This window comes from Oryctolagus cuniculus, chromosome 1 (assembly GCF_964237555.1).
Source record: "Oryctolagus cuniculus chromosome 1, mOryCun1.1, whole genome shotgun sequence".
Lineage (NCBI taxonomy): Eukaryota > Metazoa > Chordata > Mammalia > Lagomorpha > Leporidae > Oryctolagus > Oryctolagus cuniculus.
In genome coordinates this window covers 237,735,415-237,752,244 of record NC_091432.1, presented here as the reverse complement: position 1 = coordinate 237,752,244, position 16,830 = coordinate 237,735,415, and the positions used below count along the sequence as shown (strand labels likewise).

The window sequence follows — 16,830 nt, the reverse complement described above, 5'->3', positions numbered from 1 at the left end:
ACGATTCCCTGCCCTGCAGGGAAAATAAGCCTCCAAAAATCAGTTTTCAATATTCACCACTTTAAAGGTCACTAAATAGGGGCGGGCACTGTAGTGTAGCAGGTAAAGCCTTGGTCCACAGCACCAACATCCCATATGGGCGCCGGTTCAAGTCCCGGCTGCTCTTCTTTCTATCCAGCTCTCTGCTATGACCTGGGAACGCAGTAAGACATGGCCCAAGGTCTTTGCACGGGAGACCCAGAAGAAGCTCCTGGCTTCAGATCCGTGCAGCTCCAGCCATTGCGGCCAACTGGGGAGTGAACCAGTAGATGAATGACCTCTCTCTCTGCAACTCTGACTTTCAAATAAATAAATAAATCTTTAAAAAATAATAACTTTTTTAAAAGTCACTAGATGATCAGAAATCACCAGATACTAGAAGATGGTTTCCATCACAAAAGACCAACAGATAAAGCAGTAAAGATGAATACAAGGGAAAGAAGGAATGCAGAAAACAAGTTTTTACAATAACTTCTAACTGTAATTTTAGAAATGTTAAGTGTGGCCGGCGCCGCAGCTCACTAGGCTAATCCTCCGCCTTGTGGCGCCGGCACACCGGGTTCTAGTCCCGGTCGGGGCGCCGGATTCTGTCCCGGTTGCCCCTCTTCCAGGCCAGCTCTCTGCTGTGGCCAGGGAGTGCAGTGGAGGATGGCCCAGATGCTTGGGCCCTGCACCCCATGGGAGACCAGGAAAAGCACCTGGCTCCTGCCATCGGATCAGCGCGGAGCGCTGGCCGCAGCACGTCAGCCGCGGCGGCCATTGGAGGGTGAACCAACGGCAAAGGAAGGCCTTTCTCTCTGTCTCTCTCTCTCACTGTCCACTCTGCATGTCAAAAAAAAAAAAAAAAATGCTAAGTGTACACAGGTGTTGTGACTTAACAGGTTGCACTGCCACCTGCAACACTAGCAACCAACATGTGCACTGAGCATGTTCAAGTCCCAGCTGCTCCACTTTCCAGTGCAGCTCCCTGCTTATAATGTGCCTGGGAAAGCAGTGAACGATGGCCCAAGTGCTCGGGCCCCTGCACTCATGTGGGAGACCCAGGTGGAGTTTCTGACTCCTGGCTTTGGCAACTTCTTTCTCTCTCTCTGTAACGCTGCCTTTCATATAAAGAAATTTTGAAAAAAAGTAATTAAAAGAGGTAAGAAGTTACATACATAAAACAAGTACAGGGGTACTAAAAAAAAAAAAAAACTGAGAACAGAAAGAATATAAAAATAACTAAAATTAAGACATCAGTGGGAACAAATAATCAAAAATGTTCCTAAAAAGTAGAAAGGATCAAAGATGTTCAAAACGAAGAGACTGTGAAGACAAGAAATCCAACATTCAGCCAGTGGAATTAGAAAACAAGCGCACAGAAACAAGACAAACACTCTCTCAAGCAGGGCAGCACGCTCCAGATTCACAGCTAAGGGGGACGTCCAGCACTAGGCACATCGTGAGCAGAACGATCACGCATGCAGTAACCCTAAAAGCTTAGTGGGAATAACACAAAGAATGAAGTCTCAGTCTGGACTTCACCAGCTGCGATGGAGACAGGGGAAGACACTGGGCTGTGACAACACAACTTCCAACCTGGGACTCCATGCCTAGCTGCTAAGGTCCTAATATGATTTGGCTTCCAAACTTAAGCAGAACTTTATTTTTTATTATTATTATTCATTTTATCTGAAAGGCAAAGAGAGATCTTCCAACCACTGTCTCACCTGCCAAATATCTGCCAAGGGCTGAGGCCGGACCAAGCCAAAGCCAGAAACTCAGCATTCAATCTAGTTTCCCACACAGGTGGCAGAGACCCAAGTACATCACCTACTGCCTCTCAGGGTGTGCACGAGCAGGAAGCAGACCCGGCAAGAACCATACACCCAATATGGCACAAAGCAGCATCCTGACATCTTGACCACTGCCAAAGGCCAACCCCCTCCGGCAGGACTTTAAACCCCACCGTCATAAATTAATGGCACTAAGAGGGTAGAAACTTAATCTAGTTATGATGTTTAGGAGTAAGGCCTAGTGGGAGGTGCTTAGTTCATCAGGGGCATGCTCTTCTGAAGGTAATTCTCACTAGAGGTTTATTAGAAAAGACATAGTTGGCCCCAGTGCTCCCATCCCAGCTACTTCCTGGCTTGCCATGTGACCCTGGTACCACTGCTATTCAACACCACCATCAGAGGCCAAACCAACAGACGCAGTCAATCCTGGATTTTTTTTTTTTTTTTTTTTTTTTAATTTTTGACAGGTAGAGTGGACAGTGAGAGAGAGAGACAGAGAGAAAGGTCTTCCTTTGCCGTTGGTTCACCCTCCAGTGGCCGCCGCGGCCGGCATGCTGCGGCCGGCGCACCACGCTGATCCGATGGCAGGAGCCAGGTACTTATCCTGGTCTCCCATGGGGTGCAGGGCCCAAGCACTTGGGCCATCCTCCACTGCACTCCCTGGCCACAGCAGAGAGCTGGGCTGGAAGAGGGGCACCGGGACAGAACCGGCGCCCTGACCGGGACTAGAACCCGGTGTGCCGGCACCGCGAGGCAGAGGATTAGCCTAGTGAGCCGCGGCACCGGCCTCAATCCTGGATTTAAACCTCCAAAACTAGAGCTAAGTAAAGCTTTTCTTCTAAGTTTCACTGAAGTAACAAAAAGTTTACTAATATGCTAGCCACACATTATCTTCAAATGTGATGGTAGAATAAATACACTTTCAGACATGCAAGCTATTCCCTATTCCTATTCCATGACAGCACCAGCTCCAGTTCTATGCTTTTCAGGGAATTGGTTCCATCACAAGGTAGGAAACAAACAAGGACCCACTATATAAAGGGAAAGGTGAAGAGAGTCCCCAAGATTCAGTCCACCAGGACAAGAAAGTATGCATTCAGACAAGAGCAGGGTAGATATAAGAAAAAGAATAACAGACCAGAGTGTGGCATAGTAGGCTAAGCTTTGGCCTGCAGTGCCAGCATCCCATATGGGTGCCAGTTTGTGTCCTGGCTGCTCTTCTTCCAGTCCAGCTCTCTGCTTGTGGCCTGGGAAAGCAGTGGAAGATGGTCAAAGTGCTTGGGTCCCTGCACCCACGTGGGAGACCCAGATGTAACTCCTGGCTCCTGGCCTAGGATGGGCTCAGCTCTGGCCACTGTAGCCATTTGGGGAGTGAACCAGTGAATGGAAGATCTCTTTCTCTCTTTCTCTCTCTCTCTCTCTCTACCTCTGAAATAAACAGTTTAAATCTTTAAAAAGAAAAAGAAACAAGAATAAAGTCTTCATCTACTATTAGTGGAAGTTCACAGATAACCCCTCAAACGAGGGAAAAGACATGACCACAAAAGCTTCTATCTGCAAACGTGCAGTAAATGATGGAACTGCAAGTGCCTGCTGCCTCTCTGGAAAGGTGTAGGGGAGAGGCTTTTTAAAACTTTTAGCACTGGCCGGCACCATGGCTCACTAGGCTAATCCTCCGCCTTGCGGCGCTGGCACTCCGGGTTCTAGTCCCGGTCGGGGTGCCGGATTCTGTCCCGGTTGCCCCTCTTCCAGGCCAGCTCTCTGCTGTGGCCAGGGAGTGCAGTGGAGGATGTCCCAAGTGCTTGGGCCCTGCACCCCATGGGAGACCAGGAGAAGCACCTGGCTCCCGGCTTCGGATCAGCGCAGCCCGCCAGCCACTCTACCTGTCAAAAATAAAAAAAAAAAAAAAAAAAAAAAAAACTTTTAGCACTAATTGACTTTTTAAATTATGTTCATATAGATATGTAAAAAATAAGATTAACAACAAGAAACACCATAGCCACTGTGCTAGAAAAGCATAGAATTGGAGCTGGCGCTGTCACATAGCAGTAAAGCTGTGGCCTGTGGCGCCAGCAGCCCATATGGGCACCAGTTCAAGTCCCAGCTGTTCCACTTCAATCCAGCTCCCTGCTAATGCTCCTGGGAAAGCAGAGAAAGGCCCAAGTGCTTAGGCCCCTGTATCAATGCGGAGACCCAGAAGAAGCTCCTGGTTCCTGGCTTTAGATAGGCCCAGCTCCAGCCCTTGTGGCTGTTTGGGGAATAAACCAGCTAACAGAAGATCCTCTCTGTCTCTCCCTCTCCCTGTCTGTAACTGTGCCTTTCAAATAAGTCTTAACAAAAAAAAAGGCTAGCTCTGTGGCGTAGTGGGTTAACGCCCCGGTCTGAAGCACCAGCATCCCATATGGGTGCTGGCTGTAGTCTCCGCTGCTCCTCTTCTGATCCAGCTCTCTGCTATGGCTTGGGAAAGCAGTAGAAGATGGCCTAAGTCCTTGGGCCCCTGCACCCGGAGGAAGTTCTTGGCTCCTGATCAGCGCAGCTCCAGCCGTTGCAGCCAATTGAGGAGTGAACCATCAGATGGAAGACCTCTCTCTCTCTGCCTCTCCTCTCTCTCTGTAACTCTTTCAAATAAATAAATAAATCCTTAAAAAAAAAAAAAAAAAAAAAAACAAGCAAACAAGCAAAGCATAGAATTTAGCTGGGAAGGACATTCTGCTCAGACAAAAGCCGTAAGTCAAGTAAGCATCATAGTCTCTGATCCTCAGTGAGTTTGGACATAAATTTAAACTCCAGGAGCCATCACTTACTAATAATCCACAAAATGGGGATGGGGGAGTCACTGCACTACTTCAGTAGTTGTCTTTCATGTGAAAAACGTGCCGACCATCTTTGAAGGACAAGATAGAAGATTAATATGCAATTAGGTAAGTTTCAAGTGTCAGCTCTGCTGGTTTAATCATTCAGCAAGTAATGATCCCTAACCCAGCTGCCATTTCCCAGATTTCGTGGCAACAGTGACCCCGTGATTACCCGCTGTCCAGGGAGCCCTTCACCCTAACCATGCACCTGCATACAATACACCTCAGAATCACCTAAACTGAACACCGCAGACACAACGAGTGCTTCGGAAACACAGGCTCTACAGGCAGGCCACGAGCTCTGCAATCCTGGGTCTCGCTGTCTGCCCACAGGGACGCAGAGGCGGGCAGCACCTGCCTCACAGGAGGGAATTCAGCACGGCACTTAGGGCAGGGAGGGACACTCACGGGCTGTCATTACCATCGGCTCTGCCAGGCCCTGAGGAGTCAGACAGCAGGGGCCACCCATCCGCTGCTCCTAGATCATGTAGTAAGGCCCTACTACGTGCCCAACCCTGGACACGGGCTAGCCAGACAACTGACCAGATAGAGTATTTAATCCCTTCCAAGTCCCGTTTCCATCGTCTGCTACACTGGAAATAACATTACAAGGCAGAGAAAAGTAAGGGGCCAGGCTTGTGCCTGGACGCAGCCGCGCTCCGTACGCGGTCTCCTTAACCGCTTCTCCCCGCGGAGCTGGAAGTGACTTGGGGCTCCGTTCCCTGAATGCCACAGGTACTCAACACACGCTCCTCGCACTGATTCTAGGAACTCCTCTGCACCTTCCCGGTCTACTTCCATCAACGCTCTCGGGCCAGAGAAGCACAGGGAAATAAGTGAAAAATCCCGAGCAGACGCACGCCGCCCAGTCTCCGCACCAGGCTACGGGAACCCCTCCTTACCACACCTGAACTCCCTCATCTTCAGGGTCCCGACAGCTCCTCCTCGCTCGCCTCGTTCCGGGGGGAACCTGCTCGGGCTGTCCCCTCCCTGCACGCCCGCACCCCTCTCCCCGCCTCGCCGTCGCGAGGAAACAAAGTATCGGCCGGCACCCGCAGGGGCAGGCGGGGACCACCAACAAAAGAACGCGAACTCCGTGCGCCCGGAGCCCTCGGCAGCGACCGGCTCGGGACCCCCCGCGCCCGCCGGCCGCGCATCCCGCGTGCACCCCGCCCCTGACAGCCTCCCGGGCGGGAGCAGCATTGTGCGCGGAGACAGGCGCCGGGCCCCGTCAACTTTCCGGGGAAGACGGCGGCCCCTGCCCAGCGCGCAGCGAGAGGTCAGCGGAGCGCGGAGAGGCGCCGCCGCGCTCGCAACTTGGCCGGCCTCTACTTTCCCTTTTGTCCTCCGCGCCCCGGCGCCCGGCGAGGCCCGAGCGGCGGCGGCGACGCGGACCCGCGGGCGGCGGGAGCCAGGGGCGCGCCGTCCGCCTCACCCGCGCCCCCCGCGGCCCCGCCGGCGCCCGCGCCCCGCACAAAGCGCGCCCGGGGGAGCGCGGGCCGGCTCCGGGGCCTCGGCCCGGCCTCGGCCTGAGGTGGCGGCGGCGGCGGCGGCGGGGGCGCAGGGCCCCGCCCGCCCCGCCGCCTCTCCGCCCGCCGCCCGCCCCGCACGGCTCCTCGCTCCCCACGCCGCCGCGGCCGCTGCCGCCCGCCACCCCCAAGCCGCCCGCTGCCGGCCCGCTCCTCACCTCGGCATCGGCGGCGGCCATGGCCCGGGCCCGCAGCGTGGCCCCGCCCCTCCCGCGCGCCATCGCCCCGCCCGCGCCTCGCGGCCCAGAGCCGGGGCGGGGCCGGCCGCCTGCGTCTGCGCTTGCGCCCGCGCCTGCGCCTGCGCGCTGGGGCACGGGCCGGGCGGCGCCTGCGCTCTCGAGGTGCTGGGCCGGCCCGCGCCTGCGCGCTGATCGCCGGGCCGGGCGGCGCCTGCGCACTGTGTGGGGGTGAGGGGAAACCCGGGCCGGGCGGCGCCTGCGCGTTGCGGCCCAGACTGGTGCCTGAGGCGGCGGGCGGCGTGTCGGGTTGTAGACCGCTCGGGGCCAGAGGGCAGGATGCGGTGGCCGGGAAGTCGTCTTTCCGTTCCGGACACGTACGCTGGAGCCCCTCCCCCTTGCCCGCGGCTTTGCGTCCCTTACGTTCAGTTACCCGCCATCCGAGAACGTTAAGTGCATAACTCCAGAAATAAGCGATGGCAGAGTTTTCAAGCCGGGGGCTCCCGGTTCCTGAGCCTAGCGGTTCTCGCGGCGGCGCCCCCCAGAAGCCGTCCAGGGCTCCCGGCAGGTGCAGAAGTGGACTTCTCCACTTAGTGAGGGGAGGAGGCTGCCGCGGCGGCTGGCGCCGCGGGCCGAGCGAGCCGTGCGTCCGCGAACTTGTGAGGAGAGAGCGGCGCCGGGGCCCCGGCACAGGGCCGATGCGCGCTGCGTTACCGCGGGGGCGGAGGGCCGGACGGAAAACGCGTTCCCGCGAGCGGCGGGAGGCCCCTGAGGACAGAGCCTCGAAAACGCGAGCGGCCCTGGGGAAGCTGCTGCCGCGTTTCCCGCAGGGCCGAGTGGACCCGGGAGAGAGCTCTTGCGGAAGACGTTGTCGAGATCTACAGAGGACGAGAGGGAAGAAACCGGGACAGAACCAGAAGCGGGGGCTTGACCAAAATGTGCAGGGCCGGCGAGCCCGGGGCGCCGGGGGGCCACCCCCTCGCGTGAGTCAAACACTGAGCAGCAGCTTCCGGCCTGGACCTGCGTCTGACGTGCAGCCTCCAGCCTGGTCAGCGCCCGATGCCCAGGTCACCCGAAGCCCTGAGGCTCCGCGCACTCGCCACACCTCGTCTCGCACAGGCACCGCTTGGTCTCGGTCACGCCGGGGTGAGTACGGAGCAGTAAGGACGCGAGAGGCAGGCCGCACGGCGCATTGGTGCAGTTGTTGGGCTTTATTATCGGTGTTAATCTCGTGCTATGCCTAATTTACAAGGTAAGGTTCGTCATCGGGAGGTTTTTTATAAGAAAAAAGAGCACTTAAAGGGTTCAGTGCTGACTGTGATTCCAGGCGTCCCCCGGGGTCTTGGAACCCTGCTGGCGTCCTGGGGAGCTGGCCAGGGTGAAGCACCCAAGGCTTGACCTCTCACCCCAAACACAGAAGGCAGACACCCTGAGATGTGTGCTGAGGGGCGCCCCAGTGGGAGGGTTTTCCTGCCGGGCTAGGAGGGAGCCGAGCGGGTGACAGGTACTCTCACGATGGGCACGTCCCGGCTGTGTGTGTGCTGGTTGGCGAAAGCGCTTCACCGTAGGGTGCCCTCCTGAATGGAGGGGCTGCTTCAGTTGGGGGCCAGCCCTTGCCTGTAGGGGATGGTGTCTGGCTGACTGCTGTGTGTCCTTCCCTCCCGGGCACATGCCTGAATCCCAGGCCCACACAGGACAAAGCCTACAGTCCAGCAGCCTTCGCTGGACAGTGTCCCCAGCACCACAAAAACTACTAGGCTCCCTGCTCCCTGAAGGGTGGATGCTTCACTGGGTGGAACTGAGGGCCCTGCCCATGAGGGCGCAGTCTCACTGGGAGGCAGGAAAAATCTCTCTGCCAATTCTGAAATTGGCACACAGATCTGTTCTGGCACACAGATCCTAAGAGAGAAGAGTGGACAACTTCAATGCCAAGCAAACCATTCCAGTTTTCTTTAGGACAGCAATTGCTTTGTGGAGGCCTAACCCAGCTGTGAAGAGGCTGGGACCCTGAGCCCCACCAGGAGGTACAGTGGCCCTTCCACATTCACCTCCATCTCTCCCCTGCCTTGAGACCTCATCTGTCCCTTCTTAGGATATCTGCAGGGGCCGGCATTGCAGCACTGCATGTTAAACTGTCACCGCCTACAAGGCCAGCATCCCATATGGGCACTGGGGTTTGAATCCCAGCTGCTCCACTTCTGGTCCATCTTCCTGCGAATGTGTCTGGGAAAGCAGCAGAGGATGGCCCAAGTGTTTGGGCTCCTGCACCCATGTGAGAGCCTAAGATGAAGCTCCTGGCTCCAGCCTGGCCCAGCCCTGTTTTGTGGCCACGTGGGGAGTGAACCAGCAGATGGATGAACTTTCTGTCCCACCTTCTCTGTAACTTTGCCTTTCAAATAAATACCACTTTAAAAAAAAAAAAAAAAAGCTGCCTGCATGGCTCACTTCTTACAGTGCTTGGGTCTTAAGTAGTGCCTGCTCAGGGTCATTTCCTTTCTCTGGTTAAAGATGCTGCTGCCCCCCACCCCACTGCCCTTACTCATCTTCCTTGCTCTGCTCCACAGCATTATAACCACTGGCACGCCCACCGCCTCACTGACCATGTCATCTCTGATACAGAAACCTCCACTTCATGTGCCCTTGTGCCTAGAACGACACCTGGCATACAGGGGACAAAATATTTGTTGGGTGAATAAGTGAAAACAAAAAAAATCCTTTGCCAGGCATTGTCCATAAATGAATGTGTCAGAACTAGGCTACAGAGGGCCAGTGTTGTGGCTCAGTGGGCTCAGCTTCCACCTGCAGTGCCGGCTTCCCATAAGAGCACTGGTTCAAGTCCTGGCCACTCTACTTCCTGCTAATGCACCTGGGAAGGCAGCAGAAGATGGCCAGAGCGCTTGGGCTCCCTGCACTCTCCCACGGGAGACCTGGCTTTGGCTTGGCCCAGCCCTAGCTGTTGTGGCCATTTGGACGGAAGATCTGTCTACCTCTCTATATAACTTGCCTTTTAAATAAATAAATAAAAGTCTACAGGTAGCCCTTTCACTACAGTGTGCACGGTCAGTCAGACCCACCCTACCCTCATGTGGCCGCTCAGCACTCACTTTGTCTGCCACTGCTCTCAGCAGGTGACAGTTCTGCGAGGCAGGCTCTGCTCTGTCCACATCTTCTAAATGAATGAACTGAAGCAAGTTCACGCAGCTGGCAAGAGACAGGTGGGCTTCCCTTCCAGCTGTGAGGCCACACTGCCTCCAGCAGGTGTTCTACAGATTTTCCCAGCTGAGCCTACTTGTCTCCAGTGCCCACCTTCCCCTTGTTACACACATAGCCAAGTGTGAGATGGGTACATGGATGGCCAGAGGGTGTGTGTCCTTCAGACAGTGAGAGTGCAGGCCCAGCAGACTGGGTGGTGGCAGAAACTGAACAGCTGCCCTAAGGTGGGAGTAACAGCTGGCCTGGCTCCCCCTGCCTCTGGACTGTGTGGAAATGAACTTTATGCTGTTGGAGGGTGGGTGAGGGCTGGAACACTCAACCTATCTCCTAATAGTCTGCAAGCTGTCTATCAGTAGATAAAGAAACCAGCACACCCTGTGCCAGAGCTGGAATTTGGACCCAGAGCCTCTTAACCACCTCTGGTACTTCCCACAGTGGAGCCAAGATGGCTGGCTGGGTGTTTTCCAGTCCTGCCCTAGGAGGTAGAATGTCTCCTGGCTACCCCTCTGGGAAACCTTGCTCTACAGACCCCTGCTCTCTTGGGTTCTGAACAACAGGCCTTCCAAGTGTAAGAGATGTGGGGAGAAAGCTTGTGAACCGAGAGTAAAGAATCCATGGGTGGCAGGTTCCTGGAGAGACCACGCCAGCAAGCAGGCCAAGACGTGCATCGCTGGGGCAAGCACAGCTTCTCCGAGTGCCGCGGGCGCCTTAAAAGAGCAAGGGGCTCATCCTGCAGCAGGCCTAGGGAAAGGAACCCACACGCAGCTCCCCCAGTGCAAGGGGGCCTGGGAGGTGTCAAGATGCGGGCACAGAGCTGCGTCTCAAGAGGCTAGAGGGCACTGAGGCCGGCCTCATCCCAGCTCTACAGTAAAGCACTTTATTGCCAGTCCCTCAGGGTCCCAGGTCCCTGTGCCTGAGACACAGGAAAGCAGCGGGTGGGCTCTGTCGGTGAGGGAGACTGGTCCTCAGGGGAAGAAGGGCCAGGCAGAGGGCAAAGGCACAAGGCCCTGGGCTCCCCGTCCCAGGGCAGAGACCAGGAGGCCAGGAGAAGGCAGCATGGAGGTCAGCTCCCAGGGGTCACACCGGAGTCAGCACCACCACAGCTCTGCTCATAGGATGGCGGGGCCTCTGTGGGGAAAGAGCAGGTGTGCATAGGCTCATGCTGCCCCCTCACTCCCCACCAGGACCCAGCCCCTGCACTTACCATAGGGGTAGCCCCATGAGCTGTACTCCGGGGGGAGGATCAAGGTGCTGGTGGTAGGCACTGGCCCCCCAGAGCCCTCTGCGAAATAGGGGACAGTGGCACCTGTGGAGATGCACAAGGCCGGGGGTGGGGCATGGGGGCCAGGGCTGCCATCTTGAGCACCGGGCTCGGGGACACCAGGTACAGAGCCTAAGGTGGCTTGAGTTGGCCCCTGCTGCGAGTGGCTCTGTGTGGAGAGGCAGACTGGGTCTAAGAAATGGGGACTGCCAGCCAGGGCCTCAGCTTCCTCCTGGGGTGGTGCAGAGGGTACCACTGGGGATGAGGCCCCGGGACACAGCCCTAGGCCTGGCTGGGGGCTCAGCATGGCGTGGTTCACAGCAATATTGCCGATGAAGACTGGGAGGGTCACTGTGGCTTCAGGTGCCTTCAGGGAAACCTGGAGAGGATGGGGGAGGGGGCGATGAGGAGCCAAGGCCAAGGCCACAGGCCTCAGGGCACCCGGCCCCACCAGCACAGAACCTGCAGGTAGTAGTCGATGTGGATGAGGCTGCAGCCTGGCAGGGCCGACTGGGGCAAGGCAGGCACCAGGATCTGCTCTTGCCACTGCGCCCGCCTCCAGGCCTTCACGCCCACACCCTCCACCTCCGCGATGGTCCGCACGTCGTAGATCCAGCGCTTGGCCTTATAGGACACTTTCTGGGGAGAGACTGGCCCGTGAGCCTGGACAGGCCAGAAACACTCCCCTCCACCCTTCCCAAAGGGCAGACCTGGGCAGCTGGAGCGGGGCCAAACCTGCAGCAGACTAGCCACCACGGGGCTGGTGTCCTTGCCCGACTGGTTCTCAATGTCAGCCTGTAGCCGCAGCACCTGCCCCACCACGTAGCCACGGAGGTCCGTGCTAGCCGTGAGCACCAGGCTGCCCGTCTTCACCAGCTTGTAGGAGAATTTCTTGGTGGTGGAGGCCACATTGGGTTGCTTGGGGGAGCAGGAGGAACTTAGCAAATGCAAGCAGGCTGGGTCCTGTGGCATCAGCACAGGCCCACCCAGCCCTGCCACAGCAGCAGTCAGCTTAGGACAAAGCCACCGCCGCCAGACGCTGCCACCCCAGCTCAGCTGGGAACAGAGCCACCAAGAAGGAGCTGCTGCTGCCCCCTCACCTCGATGTCTGGGATGCTGTTCAGGTTCAGGGGGCTCAGGATATAGAACACACGGCTGCACTTGTGATCCTTGGAAAAGCGAGGCGTCTCAATGGTGGCCCTCAACTGATGCACAATCTTTCCAAAAGGACCTTCAAAGGACGTGGGTGCTGTGGCTGGGGAGAGAGCAGGGACTGGCACCTGGTGGCTCCCACACCCACCAGACCCACTCTCCCAGGGACAGCTGTCCCCACCAGGCCTGTCCAGGCTGGGCTCTCACCAGGAAGCAGGAACTGAAAGGGGAAGCTGTGCTCTCCAGTGGGCAGGCTCCCTGCAGAGACAGGAGGGAGGTGGGGGCAGGCCTCAGGACAGGAGCAGCTGGGCTCACACCATGTCCCAGTGGCTCACTGCACGTGACGGGGTCACCCTGACTGTACCCCACCATTCACACTGCACCTGGCTGCCTGCTGGGTCTCTTGCCTGTCTCCAGCATCATGGCAGCATGGGCCATGGCCTGGCATGGACAGGAGCGTGGGGGAGGAGGAGCAGGTTAGAACAGGAGTCAGGGCCAACTCTGGCACCAGGAAAAGGTGCGCCCCCCCCCCCCCCCGCAGCCCCTGACTGAGGCAATGCCACAGCGCCCGAAGGGACCCGTTGAGAGGGTGGGCTAGGGATCCAAGAAACAGACCTGGGGGGTTGGAGGGCAAACGGGCAGCCCTGGCGGCTCCTGCCTGGCTCCCAGACTTACCCTTGTCGGCCAGAGACAGAGAGCTGTGGAAGTAGCCCTCCTCCACCACCCAGGCAGCATCGTTGGCCTTGCCGGAGACTCCACAGGAGCCTGTGCAGGTCACCCGGATGGCTGCAGAGGGGAGGCTCTGTGAGCCACAGTCCCTCGCCTCCCCTGGCACAGGCTGCCCGGCGGGGCCAGCGACAGCAAGATTGCAGGGAACAGCTGGCCCTCCCCAAAGGCCCTGACGGGCAGTCCAGCTCCCAGCTTCCCACAGGACGCCCCTGGGTCACCCCTTTGATCCACCTTAGTGTGAGGCAAGGAGGCAGTCCCGCTTGCTCCAGGAAGCCAAGCACCAGCGCCAGCGCATGCTGCAGGAATGTGGTCAGACTCGCCCGAGCAGATACTCAACGGTCCCCTCCCCAGGAGTGTGCAGACCAGGAACCGTTCCTTCCTGTCCCCACCTTCCATGCCTCTGCCTACCAGACGTGCTATAGTCAGAAGGCCATGGCTGGACAACCAGGTCCAGCTGAAGCTGGCCACAAGGAGGGCAGACCTAAGCTGAGGTGTGGGGTGGCAGTCAGTGACTGGTCACCCTTGGGCTACACCACTCCTTTCCTAGCAGCTCTGGTCAAGGCCAAAGACTTCAGCCTCCTGACAGAGCTGTAAAGTGCCTCGGGGCTGACGTCAGCCATACCTGCCTCACCGCCTAGTCACCCACAGTCCAGGGGCTTCTCCCCCACCCCTTGGCTCTCCACACACATATCCTCTTCTGTGAGTGCTGCCAGGCTCCTGCCCCCCGCCCCCCGCCCGCCCGCCAGAGGGGTGTCCTTGCTTCCCACTCACTGGCTTCAACCTACATTTTAGCCTGGCCTCACTGCCCCGACCTCCTCCCTGACTCTGGCCTCTACCCTAGAAATCTGGAACACCAGCACACCACAAACCGACAGCCCTGGGGAAGGGGACTTACAGCACTGAGCTAACTAATCCTGGGGGCTAGAGATGGCTGCCTGCTACCAACACTCCCTCACAGAGCACAGAGCGGGGCCAAGGACACAATGCCAGAGTTCCCCTTGCCCACCACTGCTCAAACCCATCACCCACAGTGAGGTGTAACAAAATGGCTGTTTTTGCTGGTTAGCTTAGGGGTGGTCTGTGAACTTGGGGTGACTGTTCCATCGCAGCAGATAATCAGAACAGCTGTCCAACCTCCCCAGAAATCAGAAAACCCAGACAACTGCTGTTCTGACCCACCATACGGACAGGTATTCAGCCTCCTGAAGAGGTCTTCCCTGTGCCACCATGGCGTGGGCGAACGCTGGCCCTGGGGCCGTGTGGCAGCCGAGAGCCTTACACACCACGGCTGACAGCAGTCAAAAAGCCCACCACCCCGCTTGCACCCAGCCCCAGGATTTGGTCAAGGGAGCCCAGGGGCACCTGACCAGAAAAGCAGCCAGCACCTGGCCAGCAGACCCTCAGTCAGGCCCAAGGGGCCCAGGCTCTGTGACCCTCCCAACACCCTACAGAGGACCCACTGGAGCAAGCAGCCCCTGGCCACTGTGCAAAGGGAGCCCACCCCAGGTGACCCACCCACTCCTCAGCAGGTGGGTCACCATGGGGGCACAGGGCATACCGACAGCACACCTCAGCAGCACCCGGGAGCCAGGCAGAATTCCCAAGAGCCAGTTTTTACTGGTCCAGGCCAACAACAACCAGGCTCTGCCTTCTCAAACCATGGGCTCTGGCAGGGTCACAGGATGTACTTATGCCCAAAGGAGAGCGAGGGAGGTGCCCCCGGGCAGAGAACAGGGGTCTCTCCCTCATGCTCTCCCACCTCGCAGATTGCTCCGTGATGGCGGCACAGACCGGAGAGAAGTGACCAAGCGACTTTGGTGGTCACTTCACCAAGACCTCAACTTCCTCCACCAGAGCTGCTTTTTGGGAGTCACCGTGTCAGGTGTTGGCTCCCGGGGCAGGCTTGGTGCTCACACCAGCGCACGCCCGGCTGTGTTCTGCCCGCACAGGTGTCAGGCTGCAGAGCCAAGCCCGTGGACCCAGCCCATGCCGTGCACAACCGACAGGCATCGGTTGTTGGGGGCTTGGGGCTGCTCTGCTTCTCCAGACAAAACCCTGATGGGGGTTGTGTCCCACAGTGCTTCTAGGACTCTCCTCACACACCAGTGCTTCCTGTTGTCTAGCAGCCTTATCCCTCGCACCTCCCACATTCGTCATCCAGGTCCCTAAGGCCAGGCACCGGTGCCACTCTGCCGGCTCCCACAAGCCAGGGGCAGCCCCGCCTGGCAGCTCCCACCCTGTGGGGGCAGCCCTGTCTGAGCATACTGTGGCCCCCGGGGCTGCCTCCTCTGTGTCCCACCTTCAGACCTGTTCCAGGACAGCAGTGACAGTGCCCACCTCCCAGGGTGCCCTGGGGCATTGACGGAGCTGGTGCTGGGAGAGCGCGTCGGGCCCATGACAGCTCCGAGGCTGCTGTCCTCAGTGTTGCCCCAGCCAGCGCAGCCCTGCCTGACCCCAGCCCTGGGCTGGAGAGGACCTAGGCTGTCTCCATAACTCAGGGCAGCCAGTGTCCCTGTGGCTAGATACCAACCATCCCTACTGCTCAGGGACATGCACCTGTGAGAGACAGGGAGCCCAGGGCAGGCTTGCCGCTTCACTGGCTACTAGCAGAGCCCAACAACAATCTCTTGAATGAGAAAAAAAGCACCAAGGTACTTCCTCTCTGTCCCAGGCAGGGCTGGAGAAAGTCCGTGTGCATTCATCAACACTCACACCCCAAGCCACCGGCACCCCCTGCCCCAAGGCCCTCCTGCTCCCAGACCATGAACCCACCCTGCCTCCCCCACTCAGAACCAGGGCCATCTCAGGACCACCCGCTGGGGCTGCTTCACCACTCCCACCTGCCAGGCAGAGGCCAGTCAGGCACAGCTCAGGTGACAACAGATGAGCCAGGTAGCCAGCTCTGCGGCATCCCTGGCCATGTGGACGGGGCCTGGGTCTCTCCCACCCCTGCTTGGGTCCCAGGGGAGTGCACCCCATCTCTGCCGTGTGCCCTGTCATAGCCACACCTACGACCACCCCAACTCCCAAGTGGGGACACAGGGGTCATCACCAAGAGGCCTAGCAAGGCTGGGGCCTGGGGTCGGGGGTCCTGAAAGGGGCCATCAGCTCTCCACCTTCAACAGGCACCAGAGGTGGGGTGGTCACGCCCCAAAGAGGAGTTGCGGTCTTGGCCAAGCAGACCAGGGGGACTGAAGCCAAGGTGGAGAGACACTGTCCCACCCACACACCCGGCCAGGGCCCAGGCCTGCCCAACATGCCCTGGAGGTCCAAAACACCAAGTCCCACCTCTGTGCCAGCCCTGTCCACCACAGGCAGCCACACCTCCACAGGCAGATGACGGCCTGAGCCTGCCATGGCGGCGCAGCAACCTGATCGCTTGCTGTCTGCATCACCGGCGCAGGCTCGGCTCCCAGGTGCTCACTGGGCAGGGCAAGAGATGGCCAGGAAGCCTTAGGCAGGGAGCAAGCAGCTGTCCCCAGGGGGACCTGCACCTTCCCACGGGCCAGGAGCCCGGGGCGGGGGCTGGAAAGGGGCCCGGCGCAAATCAGGTTCAGATGAGCGCCCGGCAGGTGCGCGCACGGAGAAGCCTGGACACCTGGCCAGGAAAGGTCGGAGGCCTCCGTGTGTCCACAGTCAGCGTGGCCTCAGCAGGGTGGACAGGCGCTAGGCCCCCCGCCGCGGGCTCGGCCCGCCCTAGGCGGCGAGGGCAGGAAGAGGCAGATGCGGAAGGACTCGGCCGCCCCGCCGCGCTGGGTCTACAGCCCCCCTCGGCTTACCGGCCGCTGGAGGGTCCAGGTGCCCCGCCCCGCAGCCCAGGCCCTGCGCCCCGCGGGACCCCGCCGCCTCTCCGCCCGACCCCCTCCCGCCGCAGGTGCGGCCCTCCCCGGGGAGCCCGCGCCCACCTCGGAAGGGCAGCGGCGCCGCCAGGCGCACCCGCACGGTCCCGGTCAGCGGTTCCCCCGGGCCGTAGACGGCTCGGCCGTGGCTCAGGCAGATCTCGAAGAGCTGCACCCGCCCCATGCCGCGGCCCCGCGCGCCGCTCACTGACGCCCGCAGCCCGGGCCCGCAGACCCGCCCGGCCCCGGCCCTGGCCCGCCC

General features: G+C 59.0%; 2 protein-coding genes and 1 long non-coding RNA gene across 13 annotated transcripts in view; 1 reads left to right on the top strand and 2 right to left on the bottom strand.

The window, feature by feature from the left end:
- EHMT1 (euchromatic histone lysine methyltransferase 1) overlaps positions 1-6,474 on the bottom strand; it is a 186,227-nt gene extending 179,753 nt beyond the window's left edge. For 3 of the 10 annotated variants that reach the window (XM_051838869.2, XM_051838871.2, XM_070059753.1), the window contains exon 1: positions 6,357-6,472. In XM_051838869.2, the coding sequence (XP_051694829.1) occupies positions 6,357-6,419 (63 nt within the window). In that variant the 5' untranslated portion in view covers positions 6,420-6,472. Of the gene's footprint in view, positions 1-6,356 lie in introns of all 10 variants that reach the window. The other 7 variants (XM_051838870.2, XM_070059748.1, XM_070059764.1 and 4 more) reach the window with 5 other exon arrangements.
- Positions 6,475-6,599: 125 nt separating this feature from the next.
- LOC138845889 (uncharacterized) lies at positions 6,600-8,801 on the top strand. Its single transcript, XR_011383173.1, has 2 exons — positions 6,600-7,626; positions 8,271-8,801. It is a non-coding gene; the product is annotated as an uncharacterized lncRNA (long non-coding RNA).
- A 1,649-nt stretch (positions 8,802-10,450) lies between these two features.
- On the bottom strand, positions 10,451-16,830 carry ARRDC1 (arrestin domain containing 1). Of its 2 annotated transcripts, XM_017339064.3 has the most exons (8): positions 16,635-16,828; positions 12,676-12,786; positions 12,208-12,258; positions 11,949-12,103; positions 11,584-11,766; positions 11,311-11,487; positions 10,792-11,227; positions 10,451-10,715 (listed from the first exon to the last, which is right to left on the bottom strand). In XM_017339064.3, exons 1-8 carry the CDS (start codon positions 16,750-16,752, stop codon positions 10,651-10,653), a joined length of 1,296 nt encoding a protein of 431 aa, XP_017194553.1. In that variant the 5' UTR covers positions 16,753-16,828; the 3' UTR covers positions 10,451-10,650. The 2 variants fall into 2 exon arrangements, with proteins under 2 accessions (XP_017194553.1, XP_051694835.1); XM_051838875.2 differs by lacking the exon at positions 12,676-12,786 and having other exon boundaries at positions 16,635-16,830.

What these genes read in the sequence shown, in the direction of transcription:
- ARRDC1 (XM_017339064.3), bottom strand. Translation starts at nt 16,752, where the DNA reads ATGGGGCGGGTGCAGCTCTTCGAGATCTGCCTGAGCCACGGCCGAGCC. An exon ending in CTTTCAGTTCCTGCTTCCTG is followed by an intron (nt 12,104 to 12,207) that starts GTGAGAGCCCAG and finishes CTCTCTCCCCAG; the next exon opens with CCACAGCACCCACGTCCTTT. An exon ending in CTCATGGGGCTACCCCTATG is followed by an intron (nt 10,716 to 10,791) that starts GTAAGTGCAGGG and finishes CTTTCCCCACAG; the next exon opens with AGGCCCCGCCATCCTATGAG.